A 22,349-nucleotide genomic window follows, 5' to 3' on the forward strand; every position below is an offset into this window, starting at 1 on the left:
ATGAACTTCACAGTGGGTTTCAAGCCGCTGCTAGGGGATGCACACAGCATGGACAACCTGGAGAAGCAGCTCATCTGCCCCATCTGCCTGGAGATGTTCTCCAAACCAGTGGTGATCCTGCCTTGCCAGCACAACCTGTGTCGCAAGTGTGCCAACGACATCTTCCAGGTGGGCCGGGGGGCGGGGCCGGGGGGGCGGCCTGCGTACCTTTGTGGGAGCTGGCTCATCAGGTCGGGGACTCCAGAGCGCTCCATGAGGTGGGTGGGGGCTGTCCTGGCGGCAGGGCAGAAGACTGGGGGTCCCAGGAGATCCCAGAGTAAGCATGAGTCAGCAGCTGCTTGGCAGGCTGGCGGGTGCCGCTGATGGGTGCGTGGACCACAGCTCAATAGCTGCTGTCTGCAGGGGAAAGAAGACCCCCAGAGAAACTAGAGCCTGGGAGGGAGGTGACACTACACCAGGCTGTGTGGCAATCTGTGCTGGACTCTGCATTCCAGTTTGGAGTTTCAGATTTGGAGGATGATGCAGAAGATTGGGAGAAAATATCAATAAGATAAGCATTACAAAATGAGCCCTGAGAGAAAAGTCAAAAATGAAACGATTTGTATTTGAGGCAAAGCTCCATGTGCCCATCTTTGGGGGCAGTGAGACGTAGGCAGGAGATCAGGAATTCTCCCCAACTGAAGTTCACACCCGTGCCCCACTCCACATTGGTCAATAGAGGGGCCTGCTGGTTAAAAAGGACTGTGGTCACTTAAGTAAAGAGAATGCAGAAAAATGCAATGAGCTTTGTTTTATGGGAGGTCATGGGGCAAAGCATAGCTAATCAAATTCACAGATGGCATTTTAGCTTCTGATTTCAGGAAGAAATGCAGCATATACTAGACTGGTTTATAAATGGGTTTTCTTTCTTGTCCTGTGCCACTGGCATGAAGATCAGAGAAAGTGGAAAAGTGCATGCTCACACGTGCCCACACACACATACACACACACCTTGCAAATGAAGTAAAATCTCTGAATAGACCAGAGCTGGCTAGCTTAGTAGGCAGGGCAGTGATAAGGAACATTATGAACACACATTCTTCAACTGTGTCGGAATTCAGGAGGAAATATGTTGGACACAAATGATTTTTAACCTAACCAAGAAAATGCCTTTTTTTTTTTTTTTTTTTTTTGTTCTTTGGGGCAGCATGTTTGGGAAAAAAATTAATGCATTGGCTAAGTCAGGCTGTCCCATAGCTGTGCTCTGTAACCTACCCTTTGCTGTCTGCCATCTTCCTGTTGAGGCCCATTCCCATCTCCTATTCTTTTTTTTTTTTTAACATTTTTTAAAAGATTTTATTTGAGAGAGAGAGTGCAAGTGAGAGCACAAATGGGGAGCAGCAGAGGGAGAGGGAGAAGCAGACTCCCTGCTAAGCAGGGAGCCCCACCTGGGGCTCGATCCCAAGACCCTGGGATCATGACGTGAGCCCAAGGCAGATGCTTAACCAACTGAGCCACCCAGCCGCCCCTCTATCTCCTCTTCTTCTATGTGTCTAAACCTGCCATTACATTGTTTGGTTCCAGAATATCTCAGAGCCAGTGATTTTCCCTCTCTGGGAAGGGCTGACTGCTCTGTCTACTCATCCTGGACATCAAGTCATGTACTAGAAGCCTCACCTTGCCCACCATCTTAGTTTCCCTTTGGGCTAAGTACCTTTCTGAACATCCTTCAGGCTGAGATGCCCAGGAGGGAATGGCAACAAGATTTTGCCATCCCTTCTCATGTATTTGTAGTGAAACATCCTTCCATTAGATCTTGAAATACATGAAAGCAAAGAGAAGTTTTTAAAGTGAAGGTAATCTGTCCTAAAAAAAAAAAAAAAAAAAAAGTGGCCCCAGGTACGAGAATATTAAAGTACGAGGCACATAGCATCATCGGGCAGAGGGTCCCAGGGACAGGTTCTCTATATGTAGGCTAGAGGATGTTTAAGTGGCGTCCCTTGTTCAAGTCAGTGCTCTGTATCCAGGCACACCATTTTGGTTCCTTGAAGCTCTGAAATACTGTTTATACCCAGAGAGAACCGGAACTGAGCTGAAATCTATGCATAATATTTAAGAAACAACATGATTCCCAGAGCTTTGGGATGGTTCTGTGGATCTGGACCGATGTGTCTCTTTTAAAGTGCAGAGCACCCCTGGCGCCACCCCCCGCCCGGGGGAAGAGTGAACAGCTCATTTCCTTGCTCTGCTTTATTTGGGGCAGCCTGGTGGGAGGCTGACCCAGTTTTTTGGCTGCACTTATGTATATACATCTCAGTAGATCTCCCTCTGAAAGATGAGCATATTTAGTTTTTTTCGCACATTGCCTCCACATTTTGACAACTGTAGGCATAATCAGATTGTCTGTTTTCTAAGTATGGGAACAAGAATAGGACTTTTGGTAACTCTATCTTAAAACCACTTAGGAAGAATACCCTGAGAACATTGCCTAGAAAGTTAATAGAACTTATAAAACTTATACCAGTGTCACACACACACACACTTTTAAAAAAAATACTATAGGAGTTTATATCATGAAAAGTGGCCACCTCAGGCCCTCATTTCCCTTCTTCAAATGGAGGTAGCCATTTCCAACTCTCTTGGGTATCCTTCCAGAGATTTTCCATGGATAGGTACATCTGCACTTGTGTGTGTGTGTGTGTGTGTGTGTGTTTAAACTACACTCATTGTCTTACATCTGCCTTTGTTCACTTACTCTCTCTTGGCAGTTCCATCTCCACACATTCAGATCTATGTCTTCATTTCAAAATGGCTGCATAGGGGGCACCTGGGTGGCTCAGTCAGTTAAGCATCCGACTCTTGATTTCAGCTCCGGTCATGGTCTCAGGGTCGTGAGATCAAAACCCCATGTGGGGCTGAGCCTGGAGCCTGCTAGGGATTCTCTTTCTCCCTCTCCCTCTGCCTCTGCTTCTCCCAGCAACCCCACTCTCGCTCTAAATAAATAAATAAAATGGCTGTATAGTGTTCCATTGTTATGACTGGACCGCAGTCTATTTAAATCAGTCCTCTGAAACATTTAGATGGTGTCCAGTGTTTTGCTGCCCTAAAAACTGCTGTGATGGACAACAAACAAGAATTTTAGGAAACCGTGGAGCACCTGCCTGGCTCAGTCAGAAGAGCATGTGACTCTTGATCTCAGGGTTGTAAGTTCAAGCTCCATGTTGGGTGTAGAGATTACTTAAAAATAAAAATAAAAATTTTAAATAAAATTTTAGAGAATTACAATTTTATAACATCAGGTTAATTAGCCAAGAAGCAAATTTGAAAATGTTTAATTGAACATTTAGTTGACAATGTTGAACATTATTAAGGGTTTGGGAGAAAGTCATCCAGAATCCTACCTCCCCCAATGCAGTGATTTTCACATTTGTATATTACTTTCAGCCCCGGTGGCCACACATATTTTTACATAGCTGCCATCACAATTTAACTAAGTTTCTTTCTTTCTTTCTTTCTTTTTTAAAGATTTTATTTATTTATTTGACAGAGAGAGAGACAATGAGAGAGGGAACACAAGTAGGGGGAGTGGGAGAGGGAGAAGCAGGCTTCCCACGGAGCAGGGAGCCCGATGTGGGGCTTGACCCCAGGACCCTAGGATCATGACCTGAGCCGAAGGCAGACATGACTGAGCCAGGCGCCCCTAACTAGGTTTCTTTAGAGCTGTAATACCTCTCTCTCTCTCTCTCTCTCACTCTGAATTTAGAGAAAAGACACGGAAATACCACATTAACCCCCTCTAATTTCTCCCTCCCTCTTTCTCCACACTTGCGCCCACTCAGCACCAAGCACTTTGACTAGAGGAAAGCTGTTGGTGTGGGAATTTGACACAAACATCTTCCCATGCGTTTCTGTATCTGTAAGCTCTATTCAGTCCTAAACTCCCTTAAGCAAAGCCTCCGGTGTATTCTGATACCTGCCCCCACTTCACTGTGGGTCCTTGTTTATGCGCTGCAACCTGTTGTAATTTCACAGACAACCAGAAGGCTTTGGAAGAAGGTTGTTGAGGAACAGCTTTTCTGGAAGTTGTCCAACTAGGGAGAGATTTGCAGATATGGGAATATGAAGAAAGGGGCCACATTCTCTAATAAAGGGTGGTCCGGGAAAGAGATGACTTCTGTTTCACTCCACCCTGGAATCCAGTTCTTTATCGGTTCATTGTGAGGACCTGTGGTCATCAGGAGAGGCCTGCCTCCTTGACCACTTCCACTGCTCCTGAGGGCGCCTGGACCTCCCCAGCCCATGGGGGGGTGGGGTCTCCTTTATGAGAAATTGGTTCACTGCAAGTTTGTGAATGCCATTTACTTTGTAGCAGGGTTAGGGATCTTGCTTACTTGATGGAGGAAATTTGGTTAGTGGAGAACAAAAAACCTAGACCGAGACTAGCTCCTGGGTTTTGGTCACACCAGCTTCTTCCTTTCTTGCCGTGTGATATCAGTCAGGCTATTTTACCTCTTCAAGCCTGTTTACACATATAGAGATTAAAAGGATGCTTTGAACTGATCTTTAACATCCTTGTAATTCTTAACAATCTGATTTCACAAATTCCAGAAACCTTACTATAGATTTCCTTTTTTTTTAAGTTATTTATTTATTTTTTTAGTAATCTCTACACCCAATGTGGGGCTCGAACTCAAAACCCTGAGATCAAGGTTCGCATGCTTTTCTGACTGGGCCAGCCAGGCGCCCCTGGATTTACATTTTTTAAGCGTTTTCTATTCTGTTACCAATGCCCTGACTTGACTCAGTCCTCTTCTTTTCGATCTTCCTTCCAGCCAGTCTCCTCTCACAGACCCCCCGTTCCAGGCTCTCTGCTAGGTTCTGTCAGGCAGAGCCAGCCCTCCACTCAGAATCCCTCTCCCACCCACAGCTCAGCTTTTGCCGACATCTGAATTCTTCCAAGGCTCTTCAACCTTTCTCCAAATGTCTGGTCTTCTGCTACCATTATCCCATGGTTTCTCCAGTATATTCTGAAGGTCTGGCCCAGAGGACCTGCATGGTCCACTATTCATCATTGGCCAGGTCATCAATTTGGGGGAGATAGCCTCCAAACCGCCCCCCCCTTGAACTCATAGAGCATCTTTCTAGATGGAACATTTCTATTAGATGCTATGGAACATTTCTATTAGATGCTATGGAACATTACAAAAAAAAAAGGAAGCACCATACAGCCTAAAAGACAGCTCGTGGCATATATGCCGCACAATAGCCTTGACCATAACCTAGAATTAAGTTCCATTTATTTACTCCATTCCATTTTATCCCCCACAGTGAAGAAAGAACATTTATTTCATGTTCTGTGGTTCTGTGTGGTCATAAACTTTTAGGATTGTTAACAACCCTTTGTGCAATGCTTTCTCATTTACAGAGTACCTTCACATGCGTGATTCCATTTGAGTTAGATAGGGTGGATGTGATTTCCATTTTACAGGGGGAACAGGACACAAGTTATAGACATACACACAAAGGGACAGAGAAGGGACATAAATCTAGGTCTTCTGTTTCCTAGAGTGATGGAATTTCCTTTACACATCACCTCAGTGGCACATGAAATTTTGCTCTATGGGGCTGGCTTTCTTGTGAAAATGTAAGATCTCAGGAAAGAACAAAGACATTTCTGTGTACAAAAGAGCCCATCAGTTATTTTTTAGTTTGTTTTTTTTTTAAGTACAGGTCTTTTGCCATATGCCTCTACACAATTGTTTACAAAAACTTTTATCTTAAAGAAGATATTAATTCAAAGATGCATTATATACAGTTTCATCAAGTTAAGAGCAGATCTATTCCCTGTGCTCCTACACAGGCATCCACAAAAACTTGCATTTTTTTTTAGTGTTTTTTATTTTAGGTTTTTATTTTTTTAATTCGTTAGTTAACATACGGTGTTATTTCTTAGTCTTGAAATAGAAAGATAAACAGAAGCAGAAGATGGGATTTTGCTAACTGGATATTAGTCAGCTGAGAGATCTTTAGTCCAATATAGAGACGGTCAGTTGTGGAGACGTAGTAAGCAGGTTGCCATCTACCCCTTAGAGTGAAATTCCTGTTTGTGGTGAGACTGTGTAGCACTTACAATCAAGGAAGGAAGTTCTCTCTTTTTGGACCATGGACCCCTTTGTCAATTTGTAAAGCCTGTGGACCCTAAGGGCGATGTCTGTGGTTTATGTAAGAAAAATGTTTTTATTTTCATTTTTTTAAAGATTTTATTTATTTTGAGAGAGAGAGTGAACGAGAGAGAGAGAGCACATGAACAGGGGCAGAGGGAGAGGGAGAAGCAGGCTCCCTTGCTGAGCAAGGAGCCTGATGCAGGGCTTGATCCCAGGACCCTGGGATCATGACCTGAGCTGAAGGCAGACGCTTAACTGACTGAGCCACCCAGGCACCCCAGAAAAATGTTTTTAAATGCATAAAATATAATACATATGATTATGAAGAAACTGGATTGCATGCATTCTCATACATTCTTAACGAGAACACAGCACACATTCTCGTACATTCTCAACGAGGCTGATATTGCCCCAAGTATATCTGCCGTATTAGAATTTTTTATTGTGATTTTATTTTTAAATTTTTATTTAGTTTTTGCTTTCAGGTAAAATTCCACCCCCCCTACCCAGCTGTATTGAGATATAATTGACAAAAATTATACGTATTTAAGGTGTGCAACATGATGATTTGATATTGCGATCACCATAACTGAGAGAGTTAACACATCCATCACCTCACATGTTACCGCTGTGTGTGTGGTCTGCTGCTCTCTTAGCATTGCCAAGTATACAATATTGTATGACTAACTCCAGCACCATGCTGTACATCAGGTCCCCAGAACTAATTCATCTCATGATGGAAAACTTGTGTCCTTTGACCAGCATCTCCTCACCCCCCACCACCGCCACCCCCACCTTTCTAGGAGTTCCACTTTTGTAGATTTTTGGTACTAAAATTTAATGGGGAAGGGGTCAATATTAGGGGCGAAAATGTCTTAAAAGTTTCCCGGAAGGAGCAGTAATGAAAAAAAGCTTGAGAAGCACTGGAATATAATTACCAGAGTAATTAGAACATGTTTGATAGAGTAATGTATGTGCTTCTATTACCACATTAAATCATGAGCTCAAGCAGTGGGCTTGAAGTAGTTTAGAAATAGTGATAAGCATAAGTTATTTTTGGATATTTGAGCAACAACAGTAATGTGATGTGAAAATGCCTGTGATTTCTGTGGGTGACAAAGTACCACTACAACTACTGTGGTTCGTTGCCTACATTTATAACTGAGGGAAATGTCCAATTTCTGCTAGAGGTTAATGAAAATCAAGGTGTGGTTTTTTTTCTCATCTGGGTTCACAGAATTTTAGTCAAGGATCTTTCGGGGCTGTGGTCCCCAGGTTAAATACTCCTGCCTGACAGGCACTGGCATCTTCCCAAGAATCCAGGCTTGACTTTCTCCTCTGCCCACAACCCACCCATGTCCAAGTGAATGGTCAGTCCTACTGATTCTGCCTCTGGCATCCCTAGTCTTTTTTTTTTAGATTTTATTTATTTGAGAGAGCGAGCACGAGAGCGGGGGCTGTCAGAGGGAGAAGCAGACTCCCTTCTAAGCAGAGAGCCTGACTCGGGCCTCGATCCCAGGACTCTGTAATCATGACCCAAACCGAAGGCAGGTGCCCAACCAATTGAGCCACCCAGGTGCCCCTGGTATCCCTAGTCTTCCAAGATTGCTGCCACTACCTGAGGGTGGGCCCGTGACGTGCTTTAACTATGGCACTTGCTTCCCAGTTATCTGTGCCTTTAACCTCTCTCTCCCCTTCCCATCTATCCAAATTACCTCTCTTAGATTAATATTCACTCTTATTTTCTCTCCTAGTTCAGAAAAAAAACATGTCTACAAAATTAAGTTCAGATCCTTACCCTTGAATTCAAAGCCCTCTGTGATTTTGCCACAATTAAAAAAAATTTTTTTAAAAGGGGCACTTGAGTGACCCAGTGGGTTAAGCGTCCAACTCTTGCTTTCTGCTCTGGTCATGATCTCATGGGTCATGAGATTGAGCCCTGCATTAGGCTCTGAACTCAGCGGGGAGTCTGCTTGAGGAATCTCTCCCTCTGCCCTTCCCCCCACTCTCTTTCTCTCTCTCTCTCTCTCAAATGAATAAAATCTTCTAAAATTAATTAATAAAATTCAAAAGCCTTTCATTTAAAAACCCACCTTTCTAGCTCCCCCCCGTGCCACCCCCATTTGTAACTTAAAATCCGATAGTCTCTCCGGTCTCCTAAAATTCTTTCCTACCTAACCATCTGCTACCTGTCTACCCTGTCTTCAAATGGTAACTTCTTAAACATCCCCTCCCTTGAACCAACATAGTTCTTTACAGTTCTAGTGGTTTATCTTCTTGGCTTTTATGGCACTCCAGCGCCCCCTTTCCATTCATGTCAGGACTGAGCATTTCATTTTTTTTTTTTTTTTTTTAGATTTTATTTATTTATTTGAGAGAGATAGAAAGAGTGAGTGCGAGTAGAGGGAGGAGCAGAGAGGGAGATGGTGATAGAGAATCCCAAGCGGACTCTGCACTGAGCCTGACTGGGCAGGGGCAGGGCGCTCGATCTCATGACCCTGAGCTCATGACCTGAGCTGAAACCAAGAGTAGAATGCTCAACTGACGAGCCACCCAGATGCCCCTGAGCACTGCATTTTTTAATATTTTACTTTTTTTTAAGTAGGCCCCACACCTGACATGGGGCTCAAACTCACAATCCCAAGATCAAGAGTCACATGCTCCACCAACTGAGCCAAGAGATGCCCCACATTTTTAAAAAGTAAAAGTTTTTTTCAAACCCTAAAGTCTTTGTACAAAATTTGGAAATTAGAAAAAAAGAAAAAGGAAGGAATAAACCACAATTCTATCACTTGATGACAATTATTGCAAAAAATATTTAACTTTTTTTAAAAATGCATTTTAAAAGTAATTCAGGGTCTATGGAGGGAAATTTGGGAAATGTAGATGAATACAAAGAAGAAGGTTTTAAAATCACCTGGGAATCCCATCACCCATTTCAAAATTGGGATCCTACTGTCTATATAGATTTACATCCTGCTTTTTTCATCTAAAATCATAACATGACTATCTCCCTGTGTTACAAAGAACTCTGTTAAAAGATAATTGCATAATAATTCTTTTATAACTCATTTAATTGCTCTTCTATGTCAAATAACCAATATGTTTCCTATATGAAAAAAATTATTGTTTATTTTGATTACCAAAATAATATAGGTGTATTATATAAAATTCAAACCTCATACATAATACAAGTGATAGAACGTATAAATCCATCTAAACACACTAGGACTATTTCAGAGATGGGATTTCAGGAACTACTTCTATGAGACAAGGAGAGGGCGCTCCAGGGACAGCTAGGGAGAGACACAGACCCTGGATCAAAGAGGGAGATGGTGGACTCTGTGGTGTGAGAGGGAGAGGTTGTTATAAAAACCACCAGCTCCCTTCCCCATTTCACAGGCAAATACACACTGGTCAGGGTGTCTGAAATTCTTACCATATTATATCCTCCAAGGCTCATTGCTCACAGAACATCAGGAGCAAGTGCTAAGCACAGATCCCTCTTTTTAGATCTGAGGAGACAGAACCTGAGAGAAATTGTTTTCCTAAGGTCGTAAATGGCAAATCCAAAGCCAGATCTTCAGATAATTGCTACTTTCCCTGTATTGTGCCACATTAAATGCCTTCTGTTAAAATATAGAAATGTTACCAAGAAGGGATAACAATTTTATCCACATATCCAGTACAGATGACTTTCTCAAAATAACCACCCAGCATTTGCAAAAAAAATTGGGACATGAGACAGACAAGTTTCGATTGAAGAGTCAGGAAAGAGAGCGACTCCCCGGACTTAATTCTCATTTCACCTTCCCGATTTTTGCCATAGTTATGTACCACCTATGCTATGGTTGATTATTTCTGTTTAAAAGGACTCACTTTTAGGGTCACCTGGGTGGCTCAGTCAGTTAAGCGACTGCCTTCGATTCAGGTCATGATCCCAGGGTCCTGGGATAGAAACCTGCATCACGCTCCTTGCTCAGTGGGGAGCCTGCTTCTCCCTCTACCTCTGCCCCTCCCCTCTGCTTGTGCTCTCCCTCTCCCCATCAAATAAATAAATAAATAAATAAATAAATAAATAAATAAATAACATCTTAAAAAAAAAAAGGACTCACCTTTAAAGCTTAAATGTTTACTCTATCTTCATTCTAAATGACAAAGTTCTTGAAAAATCACTAGCTATGTAGGCTGGTTATTTTTTCTAATATGCACAAAATAAACATAAAAATTCTCAATGTCCATTCTCATATCACCAAAAATCTTCATGCCTGTCATCAGTATGTATACCATACTTGGGGAAACACTGAGATAGCTCATGGGTAACACAGAGGGGGCCTCTAAGCAACATGACTATGCCAGGAGTTAAAGAGCCTGGAAAATCCAAAAGATAAACTTAACTATTTCATCACCAGTCACATTTAGCCCTAGTGCAAAAGGGCATATATATATATATATATATATATATATGCCAGGACTGACTAGCAAAGGATGTGGGGTGTGGAGTTGGGCGGGTGAAACATCGCTGAGGCAATCACAGCAAGGAAGAGATGCCCTGGAGGTTAAGAGGAAAGCCAGCCAGCCTACCCCAAGTAGGATATGGCAGGAGGAACTGAGCTTTGGAAGAGGGAGGAGACTATGGAACCAGTAGATGGCTGGGAAATCTGCAGTGGGCTGTGGTACCTGCTCCAGGGAGCAGCACTGGGTCTATAGCCAAACTGCAAAAAACGGCAGAGGTGCGACCCCTCCCTACCACCTGCCAGTGAGCTCTCCAGTTCCCCAGAAATGTGCTTTTCAAACAAAGGATTTAGGTTGGACTGCCTGATTCCAATTGTCTCTCAGACCCCTGGGTCCCAAGAGAATGGTAGTGATTAGCCGATAGGATGAGCTGCTAAAATGTCTTTACAAGGTGGGGAAGTGGTGAAGAGGTAGCGTGCTTCCTGGTCCACCCCCCTTGGCCCAGACATCCCAACAAGTTCTGATTGCTTTTTTTAAACTTTTTTTTAGGGGCATCTGGGTGGCTTAGTCAGTTAAGTGCCCGACTCTTGGTTTCAGCTCAGGTCATGATCTCATGGGGTCGTGATCCCATGGGGTACTGGGATTGAGCCCCGGGTAGGGCTTGGCACTCAGGAGGGGGTCTGCTTGGAGATTCTCTCTCTCTTTGCCCCTCTCCTCACTCTCTCTCTCTCCCTCTCAAATAAATACATAAATCTTAAAAACAAAACATGTTTTTATATTGTGGTACAATGCATAGTGTAAATTTATCATCTTAACTATTCTCTTTTTTTAGTATTTTATTTATTTGAGAGAGAGGGCATGAGAGAGCGAGCACAAGCAGTGGGGAGGGGTAGAAGGAGAGGGAGAAGCAGGCTCCCGGCTGAGCAGAGAGCCGAAGCGGGACTCGATCCCAGGGCCCTGGGATCAGGACCCAAGCCAAAGGTAGACGCTTAACCAGCTGAGCCACCCAGTCACCCTCATCTTAACTATTCTTAAGTGTGTAGCTCAGTGGCATTAACTATATTCATATTGTCATATAACCATATCCAGAACTTCTCATCCTTCCAAACTGAAACTCTGTACCCATTAAAATAACTCCCCACTCCCCTACCCCCCAGTCCCTGACAACCAACATTCTACTTTTTATCTCTATGAATTTGACTATTTCAGGTACCTCATATCAGAGAGATCATGCAATATTTGTCCTTCTGTGACAGGCTGATTTCACGTAGCACAATGTCCTCAAGGCTGACCCACATTGTCACATGTAGTCCTGATTAATTTCATCCTGTCGTTTTCCACCACAGTCTGTGTGACTATCAGTGGCATGGATTCTACTTCCTGCCGTCGTATCAAATGTGAATTTTGTTTCTATGTTGGTAACATATTTTACATGACTTCTTAATTCTGCCAGTTCATTTTTCTTCTCCAGCTTTGATCACTTATATCTCTTCTTTTTCTTTCAAGATTTTATTTATTTATTTATTTAAGAGCGAGAGAGTGCGGGGGTTGGTGAGGAGCAGAGGGAGAGAGACAAGCGGACTCCGTGCTGAGTACAGCGCCTGATGCTGGGCCTCCATCTCATGACACTGAGATCATGACCTGAGCCGAAATTAAGAGGCAGCCGCTTAACTGACTGAGCCACCGAGGGCCCCCTTTACTTATATCTCTTCTATAATCAAAGTGACTATGTTTTCTTTATTTCTTTATAAAGGTCAGATTGAAATATTGTTTCTTAGAGCAATTCTTCTTCCAAAGCGTCTTCTTCACCTGTCCTTTGCTTGTCATGCTTTCTTTTTCCTTTTTTTTTTTTATTATCTCGGCTTGTATCTCCTGTTAGATCCTTTCTGCTTATCATTCCTCTTTGAATAGGGGTAGTTCCATCTGAGGCTGAGGGTGAATTCTTTACTCAACCCTCTGTTTACCTTGGCTTTTCTTCCACTGTCACCTAAATGTAAACTGGCTAGCTGGATGTTATCATTGGTTTGCAATCTCTGTTTGGTCCTTTGGCTTCTTTGGTGAATTAGAGGGGTATGACCTGGATTAGTAGGTAACTGACTATCTCAATTTGGTTATGTTGCCTCAGAATATTTTTTCACACCGAATCTGAGGAATTATCTTTCTTGGGGGCACGTGGGGATCCATGGGAGGAAGTCTTGCAAAGATTTGAGCTATTTCCTTTCCTTTGCACAAACAGGTCATTCTGGTTGCAAGCTGGGCCCTTATATTGCTTCACAAGGTTTTGGTTTTGATGGGTCATATTTTATCTCTGCTCAAATAACATCAATCCGCAGTTGCACAGCTGACTTTTACATTGTTTCTTTCCTTTGTGAAGGGTTGATGTTTGGCCTTACTAAAATCGGTTTCACCTGAGATTCAGAGAGACGAATATTGGCTCTGGGCATCATTCTTCAGGTGGCCTCAATTTTATTGCACCTGACAATGTAGTATATTGATTTTTAGGATGGACTCTGGGGTCAGAGTGCCTGACTTCAAATATTGGTTCTGTCACCTATTACCTGATGACTGTGAACAATTTACTTAACATATCTGTTATGTTAATCTGGGCTACAATTTCCTGTCTTTGAAATGGCACTAATAGTAGTACCTATTTCATAAGGTTGATAAGAGGTTTAAATGAGTTAATACAAATAAAAGGACTTAGAGCAAAACCTGGCATGAAGTATGTGCCCAATTAGCCGCTGTCACTATATTTCCTGTAGTCTAAGTTGGGGGGGCATACATGTTCATCTCCTCCATTATATTTACAAGAAATCCTTGAGGGTTAAAATCAGTAATGTCTGGGAAGCCCATAGCATGGTGCTTGACACATAATAGACCCTCAAAACATGTGTTGAATGTTAAATAGTGAGTATAGAGGAAGAGGGGGCAGTGCAGAGGAAGGTGGGGGAGAGAGGCCACTCAGGAGTTTGTGCTCTGGGCTAAGATTTTAGAATATTGCCCCCTTTCTACCCATTCAAACCTTCACTGAGCACCTTTATATGCTAGCCAGCAGCAAATCAAAGAGAAGTCAGATCCCTCCAGGAACTTGCAGCTTACAGTTCTCCCAACAGCTCCTTACTCACTTGGACTCTAAATAATGAAAGGTAATTGTATTAAGTAAGCAAAAGCCCAGTGATCTTACACTTTAACCCATTCCCTAAAGTAAACTCAGCAGTATTTATACAATTCCAGCTACCAAGAAGGACAAAGGCACACAGCCTTGGATAATCTCAAACTAATCCGTTTGGCTTTATGATGGCCTGAAGTGTTAACTTCTTATGATTCACAAGAAATGCCCCCAAAATGTGACATTTGTGACCTACCAGTCACTCTCACCGAGGTAGGCTTGCCCACTTCACAGGGGTCACTTTTCCTGCCTTGCCCACACCTCTTGCTTTTAAAGGTTCAAACAAGACTGTGGACTTGGATGCTTGTATGTATTCTGGGTGTTGTTGCACACATAAGGGGCCCTCTGGCTGATGTCCAGCATAAGGATTTGGAGAATTCCATCGAAATCAACTGCAGGAAATACATCTAACTTGGCAAAGTCACAGGTGACTATTCTCCCGGTTACCCTCTATGAGTCCATGGTCTTCCAGCCAGTTAAGACTAAGTTCTGCCATAAGTGACAGAAAACCCAAAATAGCAATGGCTTAAGAAGGTGTGTTTTTCTCTCAAGTGGAAGTATAGATAGGCAGTCCAGGACTGCCTCATCAGAGCCTCACTCCTTTTATCTTGCTGCCGTTCTCATCATGTGACTACCTCATGGCTCAACATGGCTGCTTCAACTTGAGCCACTCCATCTTCATTCCAGCCAGCAGGAAGGAGAAAAGAGGAGGGCATGCCCCTCCATTAAAGATACTTCTTAGAAATGGCACAAAACATTGCTATCTACATCCCAGTGGCCAGAATGCAGTCGCCTGGTCACACCCAGCTGGAAGGGAGGCTTGAACACACAATCTTTATTCCATGTGTCTTGCTAAAAATTCAGAGGTTCTATTATTGAAGAAGACAAGGTGAATATCGAAGAATAACAAGCAGTCTCTGCCAGTCTCTTATCTCTCTTGCCATCCACAAGTTGACCCCTCTGTCTTCCCTGAAGACCAGCCTTCCTGTTCATACTTTCTGACCCCTCCTGCTTTCCACCTCCACTTCACAAGACTAAGAGTGGCCACAATGTCAGTTCTTGGCCCAACTCCACAGGTCTTTTCAGTTTCCCAAAGCCACACACTGTCTAGCCACCTCCACCTCTGTGTCTCGAGTCCAAATTCCTGGAGAGAACATTTGATTGGTTCTGCTTGGGTCAGGTGATCACCTCCTCAAAGCTGAGCCAATCATCTCTGGCCTGGGCCATGGCAGGGCTCTCACTTTTAGGATGGGATGGAGCAAGTTCTCTAAGCCGTGGAAGTGATGAACATCTCTTGTAAATCCTCCTTCTGAGCTTACTCTTATCATAACACCCAACCTGCTGGATGTAGTTGTCGCTTTGCTCGGTTTGCTCGTCCATAGGGCAGGGATGCATTTATTCATATCTTATCCCCAGAGCCTTGCAATTACCTGGCACACTCAATATTTTTTGTAGAAGGAATAATCCAATCTCATCCTTAATTTTACAGAGCTTGAATGCTTGCTCGAATTTACATGGTAAAACAGCGTTAGGGGCAGCACAAGAACACAGGTCTCCTGACTCCCAGTCTCTAGGACGGTTTCCTAGAATGACCCAGCATGGTGTGGCTTTTGTGCTCCATTGTTCAGCACTTGTCTCAGTTTCCCTGTCAAGGACTCCAGGGAATCTCCCCCCACCCCCAGATGTGGCCCATGAGAGCCCAGGAGGACACTGGCTGCACCACACAGAGTTCATTTCCAACCTTAGCCTTCCTGTCAACACCAGTGTCTCCCCACACCTGCAAGCTGGGCCCCTTTGGGGAAATCCCATCCTGACTGGGCCTTGACCAAAGTTAGGCTCTAGATGCAGGGATGCTTAAAGAGTAATGAGGCAAAAGCGGGAAAGAAGATCTCCATGGCCACGCACCTGAGCTGCTCTCAGAGGAGGAGGGCCCCGCCATCGGAAAGAGCTGATGCCTCTCCTTCCGCTATTCTACACATCGGCCCTCATGACCGTTCCTCCCTGCCTCCTCCCTGGTCCCTCAGGCCTCACTGTGCCTATTCCCTCATGTTACTTGTCCCTACAGGCCTCGAACCCTCTGTGGCAATCCCGGGGCTCCACCACCGTGTCTTCGGGGGGCCGTTTCCGCTGCCCATCTTGCAGGCATGAGGTTGTCCTGGACAGACATGGTGTCTATGGCCTGCAGCGAAACCTGCTAGTGGAGAACATCATCGACATTTACAAGCAGGAGTCTTCCCGGTGAGCCGTCAGGACCTCTTGTCCCTCTAAGGAGCAGGGCCTGGCACACAGCGGGGGAACCCATCAGCCAAAAGGGAAGGGCTGAGAGGATCGGTTTAGAGATCAGAGGCCTGGACCCTGGGACGCCCCACACTCACGGGATGCACCTCCCTGCAGCCTGGCCCCTGACCCTCCTGCCACCCCACCCGCTCCCCTCCAGGCCACTGCACTCCAAGGCTGAGCAGCACCTCATGTGCGAGGAGCACGAAGAAGAGAAGATCAACATCTACTGCCTGAGCTGTGAAGTGCCCACCTGCTCTCTCTGTAAGGTCTTTGGCGCCCACAAGGACTGTGAGGTGGCCCCGTTGCCCACCATTTACAAACGCCAGAAGGTACCAAGCAGCAGAGGGAACAGGCATGGTGAGGTGGGAACAGGGGACAGGGTCTCCAACTGCAGCCTCTCACTCCACTTGGGTTTTAGAGGCTGGCAGATCAGGGCTACCGTCCCAGTTCTGGGCATGACTCAGTGTGTCCGTGACTAAGTCACTTGACCTCTCTGACCCTGACTTTCCTCGCTTGTAAAATGGGGATGAAAATGCCAACTTCCAAAGTTGTTTTAAGATACAATTAGATAATGGATACCAGCAACTTCAGTTTGGTGGCCGAGGTGCTCTCCAGGCCCTCTCACTACCACACAACTACATTTGACCTAAAACATAATTTAAAACTTATATCGGTGGGGTGCCTGGGTGGCTCAGTCAGTTGAGTGTCTGACTCATTATTTTGTCTCAGGTCACGATCTCAGGGCTGTGAGATCGAGCTGCATATCAGGGTCTGTACTCAGCGCTGAGTCTGCTTGAGATCCTCTCCCTCTGCCCCTCCCTCTGCCCACGATCTTGCTCTCCGTCTCTCTCATAAATTAAATAAATCTTTTTAAAAAATAAAATAGAAACTATATCAGAGGGCAAATGCTGGCAGTATTCCTGAGCTAGAGAGATGAGACTATGTCTTCAGACCCCTGAAATGTGGACACCCGACCTGAAGCCCCCCACGAATCCCAGGTTAAAGTGGAATCTCAGGAACCAAGGTGGTCAGAAGTGCCGCCTGGCTTTTGACAAAAGTGAACGCAGAATCTGCCTAGAGGGAAACCCCCTCAATTTAGGCCCTTGGGTTCTCCTTAGATTAAGAAAAACAAAATATTAATTCAAAAGTGAAGATACAGAGAGAAGTGTACCCCATGAGTGAAGTCAGTGGAAACAAAAATCACAGATTAAACCCCTGAGGAATTCATATAATGGAATTATTAAAGACTTGAGAGTCGCTGTGTATAAAATGCTTTCTTAAAAAGATGGAATAAAACCCCAGCAATACTAGATTACCAAACATGCAGATTTAACAAAAAGCCAAATAGAGCTTTTAAAAATTAAAATGTGGTTGTTGAAATAAAACATTGAAAAGGTGAGTTAAATGGCAGATTCCTCTGAAGAGAGAATTAGCGAACAGGAAGGTGGGCCTGAAAAAGCAGCCTAGGATGCAGCACAGGGGGATGAGAAGGGTGAGCACATATGTCTTCTCCTCAGAGTCACAGAATGAGAAAACAAAGAGAATGGAGAAGAGGCAATAGTATCCTAACAGATAATTACAAAGCTTTCCGAATTGAGAGAAGGCATGAATCTACAGTTGAAGCATTCAGCCCAGAGCCTGGCATTTGGTGGATATTTGGCAAATGTCTTTCTCCTTTGGTGGTGGAGGCCCTCCTCTTTCCACCTCCTTCCAGAATCCATAAATATGCTTCCACACTTCTTGGATGGTTCCAAGCCATCTAGATCTCTGGAATGGCTGCTCTGATGGTGGGGCTGAGAGGCAGTCTTCTCCTAGGCGGCCCTGGCTGGGATGGGGGGCGGAGGACAGCTCTAGACAGGGTCCTCCAGCTCTAAGGGCTGGCCTGTTGTGTGGCAGAGCGAGCTCAGCGATGGCATCGCGATGCTGGTGGCGGGCAATGACCGTGTGCAAGCAGTGATCACACAGATGGAGGAAGTGTGCCAGACCATCGAGGTGAGCCTGGGATAGGAGGGAGGGGAAATTTCTGGGTTCCTGGGGGGTGAATCACAAGTAGTGGGATATAGGTTTGAGTCCCAGCTGTGCCCCCCCGGCTCTGTGACTTTGGTCCAGTTACTTCACTTCTCTGTGCTTTGCTGATTATGAGAATGATATGATGACTACCTTGCTGGACATTTTTGAGAATTAAATGAGATTATACAAGTAAAAACTAGGGCCAGAGATACCCCTGAAGTACTTTAAAATATTGTATTTGCTAAAGAGAGAAAATCTTAAAAGTTTTCGCGAGAAAAATATTATAACTGTATTTAGTGACAGTGGTAACTAGACTTGTGATCATTTCACAATATCTACAAATACGGGATCACTACATTGTACACCGGCAACCAATTTAATGTTAAAAGTCAATTATATCTCAATTCTAAAAAAATCTAGAAATTGTTGTTACTGAAAAGACCTGGGAATGAGCAGCCCTAGGCTGCAGTTGTGGCTCGGCCACTGTGTGTGGGGAACTTTCCTTGGTTGTCTGTGGCTCCCAGTAAGTGGGGAGTGGGACAGGTAGGTGAGTGCTCTCCCAGCTAGAGGTCTCATCCTGGCTCCCCTCGTTCAGGACAACAGCAGGTCTCATCCTTGCTCCCCTCGTTCAGGACAACAGCCGGAGGCAGAAGCAGTTGCTTAACCAGAGGTTCGAGGCCCTGTGCTCGGTGCTGGAGGAGCGCAAGGCTGAGCTGCTGCAGACGCTGGCCCGCGAGCAGGAGGAGAAGCTGCAGCGCGTCCGGGGCCTCATCCGCCAGTATGGAGACCACCTGGAAGCCTCCTCCAAGCTCGTGGAGTCCGCCATCCAGTCCATGGAGGAGCCACAGATGGCGCTGTACCTGCAGGTGGGCCCTGGCGGAGGGAGGCGGGCCGCAGAGTGGCTGCGGTGGGGGCCCCGGCACCCCGAGGGCTGGGCTCCGGTCTCCTCTCTGGCTCCCGCTTGCCCCACGGCCTTGGGCAGGTCACCCCGCCTGAGTCCGTTTTCTCGTCAACGAACCGGGATATGCATCCCCGCCTACCCCGCAGGACTGTGGGCACCAGAAACGGGACTTTGCCAGCGCTTGGCACGGTGCTTACGCTCACCCTCCTTTCTTCCCTGCAGCAGGCCAAGGAGCTGATCAATAAGTGAGTAGGCGGAGCGGGCAGGGCAGGGGCTGTGTGGGCTCCGCCGCCACGCGCAGGGGGTTGAGGGTGCTGGGGCCGGTCCAGCTGAGCGGCTGCCGCGCCGCAGGGTCAGGGCAATGTCGAAAGTGGAGCTGGCAGGACGGCCAGAGCCGGGCTACGAAAGCATGGAGCAGTTCACCGTGAGCTTGGAGCACGTGGCCGAAATGCTGAGGACCATCGACTTCCAGCCGGGTGAGGGAGTGAGGATGGGAGGGGGCGGCGGGCCGCTGGGACTGGGCGTCCCAAGGGCACGCGGCAGGGGGGGGTGCGTCACGGCCCGAGAAGCGGGGACCCCACCTCACGGGGCCTTCCTTGGGGCTAGGCGCTTCCGGGGAGGAAGAGGATGAGGAGGTGGCATTGGACGGGGAAGAGGGCAGCGCAGGGCCTGAGGAAGAGCGGCCGGAAGGTGAGTGCGGCCCGAGGCGCCTGGCGGGGCTGGCCCTACGCTCAGGTCCCCTCTTCTGTGATGCCTTCCTGCGGCCCCAGGGATGGCTGCAGGCCTCGGCTCCTGAAGCGCGTCCCCGCCCCAGCGGGCGGGGGGCGCCCCCTAGCGCGCGTGCGGAAGTACACTCTCTTTCCCACCAGCCATTCCTGGGGGCTCTGGGAGACCAGGTTGGGTCGGGCCGTAGAGGAGAAAGCCACGTGGCTGGGGGAAAGGGGTGAGTTGGGGTTCGGAGCTGACTTGTTCCCGTGGAGAGCCCGCCCACCGAGCTTTCTTTCCCAGGCACAGGCGGGCACTGACCCGTCCCCTGTTGGAGAGCCCGCGCACCTGGGGCCTGGCGCTGGGGTCGCGGAGGACTTGCGCTGAGACCGCCGCGCCACCCAGCTCGGCGCCCCGCCGCGGGGGAGGGGCTCAATAAAGGGCTAATGCGTCCAGAACCGCATCTCCGTACACTGCTCACTCTCAGCCTCGGCTTCGGAGGCGACCCCATCACCATCCTGCCCTTCTCCGGATCTGGGACCATTTGAGGGGCGGAAGTGGAATGACCCCCGTGGGGCATCTCCTTGATATCAAGCACGGGTTCCTCGAGCCCAGTGCCAAGGGAAGAGGGCCGGGGTGGGGCGGTGGCACCAGGACTTTGAGTTCCTGGGGTTCGATGGCACAGGACCCCCCCGGCTGAAAGCCCTTCTGCCGGAGTCCTCGAGGAGCATCCGGTACCCTCTCGCCGGCCTGGGAGGCCACACTTTTCCACGGGCTCCCACCCTGCTGTGCTTCCCCGCGCCCCACAACCGAGGCCAAAGGCTCTTCAGCACTTTTATTAAAAATTGGTGACGCACAGAGTGCTCCGGGCATCCCTGGGCTGCTCTAGCCCGCGGGACTGGGTCAGTTCCAGTCGCGCACGTCCCGGCCCGGGGGTGGGGGACGGGGGTCGAGGTTCTCGTGGCTGCAGACCCCGCCGATCACTTGCCTACAGACTCGAATATGATGCGGTTCTGCTCGGCGCGCTCCCGCTGGCTCTGTGTCCGCGCCAGCTCCAGCAGGGTCCGCAGCAGGTGGAAGGTGAGATCAATGGACAGCGGAGGGTCGTCCCGCCTCGGTCTCTCGCCCGCGGTCCGGGATTCCCACCGGTCGGGCCCCGCGCGGCGCGGGAAGCGCTCGGCCAGCAGCAAGAGCAGCGCGCGGGCCCCGCCGTCCTGGTTCCGCGCCCCGGGGCTCCAGCGCAGAGTCGGGTCGCGGACCCCAGCCGCCGCCGCCTCCGGGCTCCACCGGCTGCTCCCCGGGCGCAGCTGTGCCAGGAGCAGCAGCGCCACCAGCAGCGCCGCGTGTCCCCCCTGCTTCATGGTGCCGCCGGCCCTGGACACACAGGGGTAGCGCAGGGTGAGGTGCGCCCGGGGCAGTCGCAGGTGGCACCACTCCCCTTCCCGTGCGCATCCAGCTCCCCTGCCCGGCCCCTGTGCCTGCCGCCGGGTACCCACAGCCTTCCCTCCAGCCCCAGCCGCTGCCCAGCCCGCTCCTCCCTCTCCCTTTCTCCCTCTCTCCCCTTGGGCGAGCGGTGGTGGGTGAGCTGAGCACCAAGTCCTGGTGCTGAGGGAGTCAGGGCGGATGCTCCGGGCCACTCACAGGTTGCCAGAGAGTGTGCACGCCGCAGGACGGGGCTCCAGTCTCGGTCCGGTCTCTGTCCCTCGGGCGGGCTGAGGGCGCCGTGGGGACCACGGGGTCTGTCCCGGGACCGCCGCCAGCCTTATATAGCTCCAGGACAGCTCCGACTGACGTCAGCGAGGAACATGCATGGACTGTAGAAGCAATGACGGCTGCAGCCTCAAGTCCACCGCTTGCGAGACCCAGAGGGGCGCACCTCAGAACCTGACTCTGGGTCCTGGGGCCAGCGCTGCAAGCAGCCCCTGCCTTAAGAGAGCAAGAAGCTGCTGGGGCATAACCCTTGCTCTGGGAGCCACGAGAGTCCTTTAACTGCTTACAACAGCCAGCAGGGACTAGGCCCAGTCCCCAGATCAGACCAGTCAGGTGGCCAGGCTTCTGTGGCACACCGAAGAGAGGCTGGACCTCACGGCTGCCAGTGGCGCCCACCCTGCTGTTGGCCTCTAGAAGGGGCCAGAGGCATTGGGAGACGGTTGTGCTGCTCAGACCCAGTCCCTAGTCCCTGCTGTCGGTTCAGCCAACAGAGGCACTCAGGAGCACAGGCGGCTCCCAGCTCACGCTCTGGTACCACCCTAGAGGCAGCGAGGCGGCAAGGCAGCCCCCCACTGCCGGGATGCTTGGTCTTATTCCAGCCCCGTGGCCTAAATTCTAGGCCGGTCTGCCGAGGCGCTACTTGGAGAGCCTCTGGCCTCTGGGTGCTTTCAGACTACAAAAGGCAGGTCCATCTGCTGCTGAGTTTGTCCCAAAGTGGTATTTTCGCTGTTAGTTTTTCTTCTGGGAATCACAGCTGCAGTATTACTGTACCTCTGCCCTTCAGTTAAGATCACTTGGTAGGAAGTAAGGGAACTTGTCTTAGTCTCTTCACACTGCTATACCAAAAGTACTATCAACTAGGTATCTTATAAACAGCAAATATTTATTTCTCACAGTTCTAGAAGCCGGGAGGTCCAAGCCCATGGCGCTGGTAGATGTACTGGGTGAGAAGCCACTCACTAACTTTCATAGACAG

At 47.9% G+C, this 22,349-nt stretch overlaps 2 protein-coding genes across 2 annotated transcripts; one reads left to right on the plus strand and one right to left on the minus strand.

Annotated features, from left to right (window-relative positions):
• On the plus strand, positions 1 to 20,050 carry TRIM54 (tripartite motif containing 54). The gene is made up of 9 exons (XM_028099405.2): positions 1 to 168; positions 15,833 to 16,005; positions 16,205 to 16,376; positions 17,944 to 18,039; positions 18,690 to 18,923; positions 19,181 to 19,203; positions 19,310 to 19,434; positions 19,565 to 19,755; positions 19,967 to 20,050. Exons 1-9 carry the CDS (start codon positions 1 to 3, stop codon positions 20,048 to 20,050), a joined length of 1,266 nt encoding a protein of 421 aa, XP_027955206.1.
• A 468-nt stretch (positions 20,051 to 20,518) lies between these two features.
• UCN (urocortin) lies at positions 20,519 to 21,915 on the minus strand. Its single transcript, XM_028099289.2, has 2 exons — positions 21,305 to 21,915; positions 20,519 to 21,037 (listed from the first exon to the last, which is right to left on the minus strand). The coding sequence occupies exon 2, from the start codon at positions 21,022 to 21,024 to the stop codon at positions 20,644 to 20,646; it is 381 nt and encodes a 126-aa protein (XP_027955090.1). The 5' UTR covers positions 21,025 to 21,037; positions 21,305 to 21,915; the 3' UTR covers positions 20,519 to 20,643.
• Between the last annotated feature and the right edge of the window lie 434 nt (positions 21,916 to 22,349).

This window comes from Eumetopias jubatus, unplaced genomic scaffold (assembly GCF_037043125.1).
Source record: "Eumetopias jubatus isolate StellerSeaLion01/CBP00866 unplaced genomic scaffold, mEumJub1_p1.0 scaffold_9, whole genome shotgun sequence".
Classification (NCBI taxonomy): domain Eukaryota; kingdom Metazoa; phylum Chordata; class Mammalia; order Carnivora; family Otariidae; genus Eumetopias; species Eumetopias jubatus.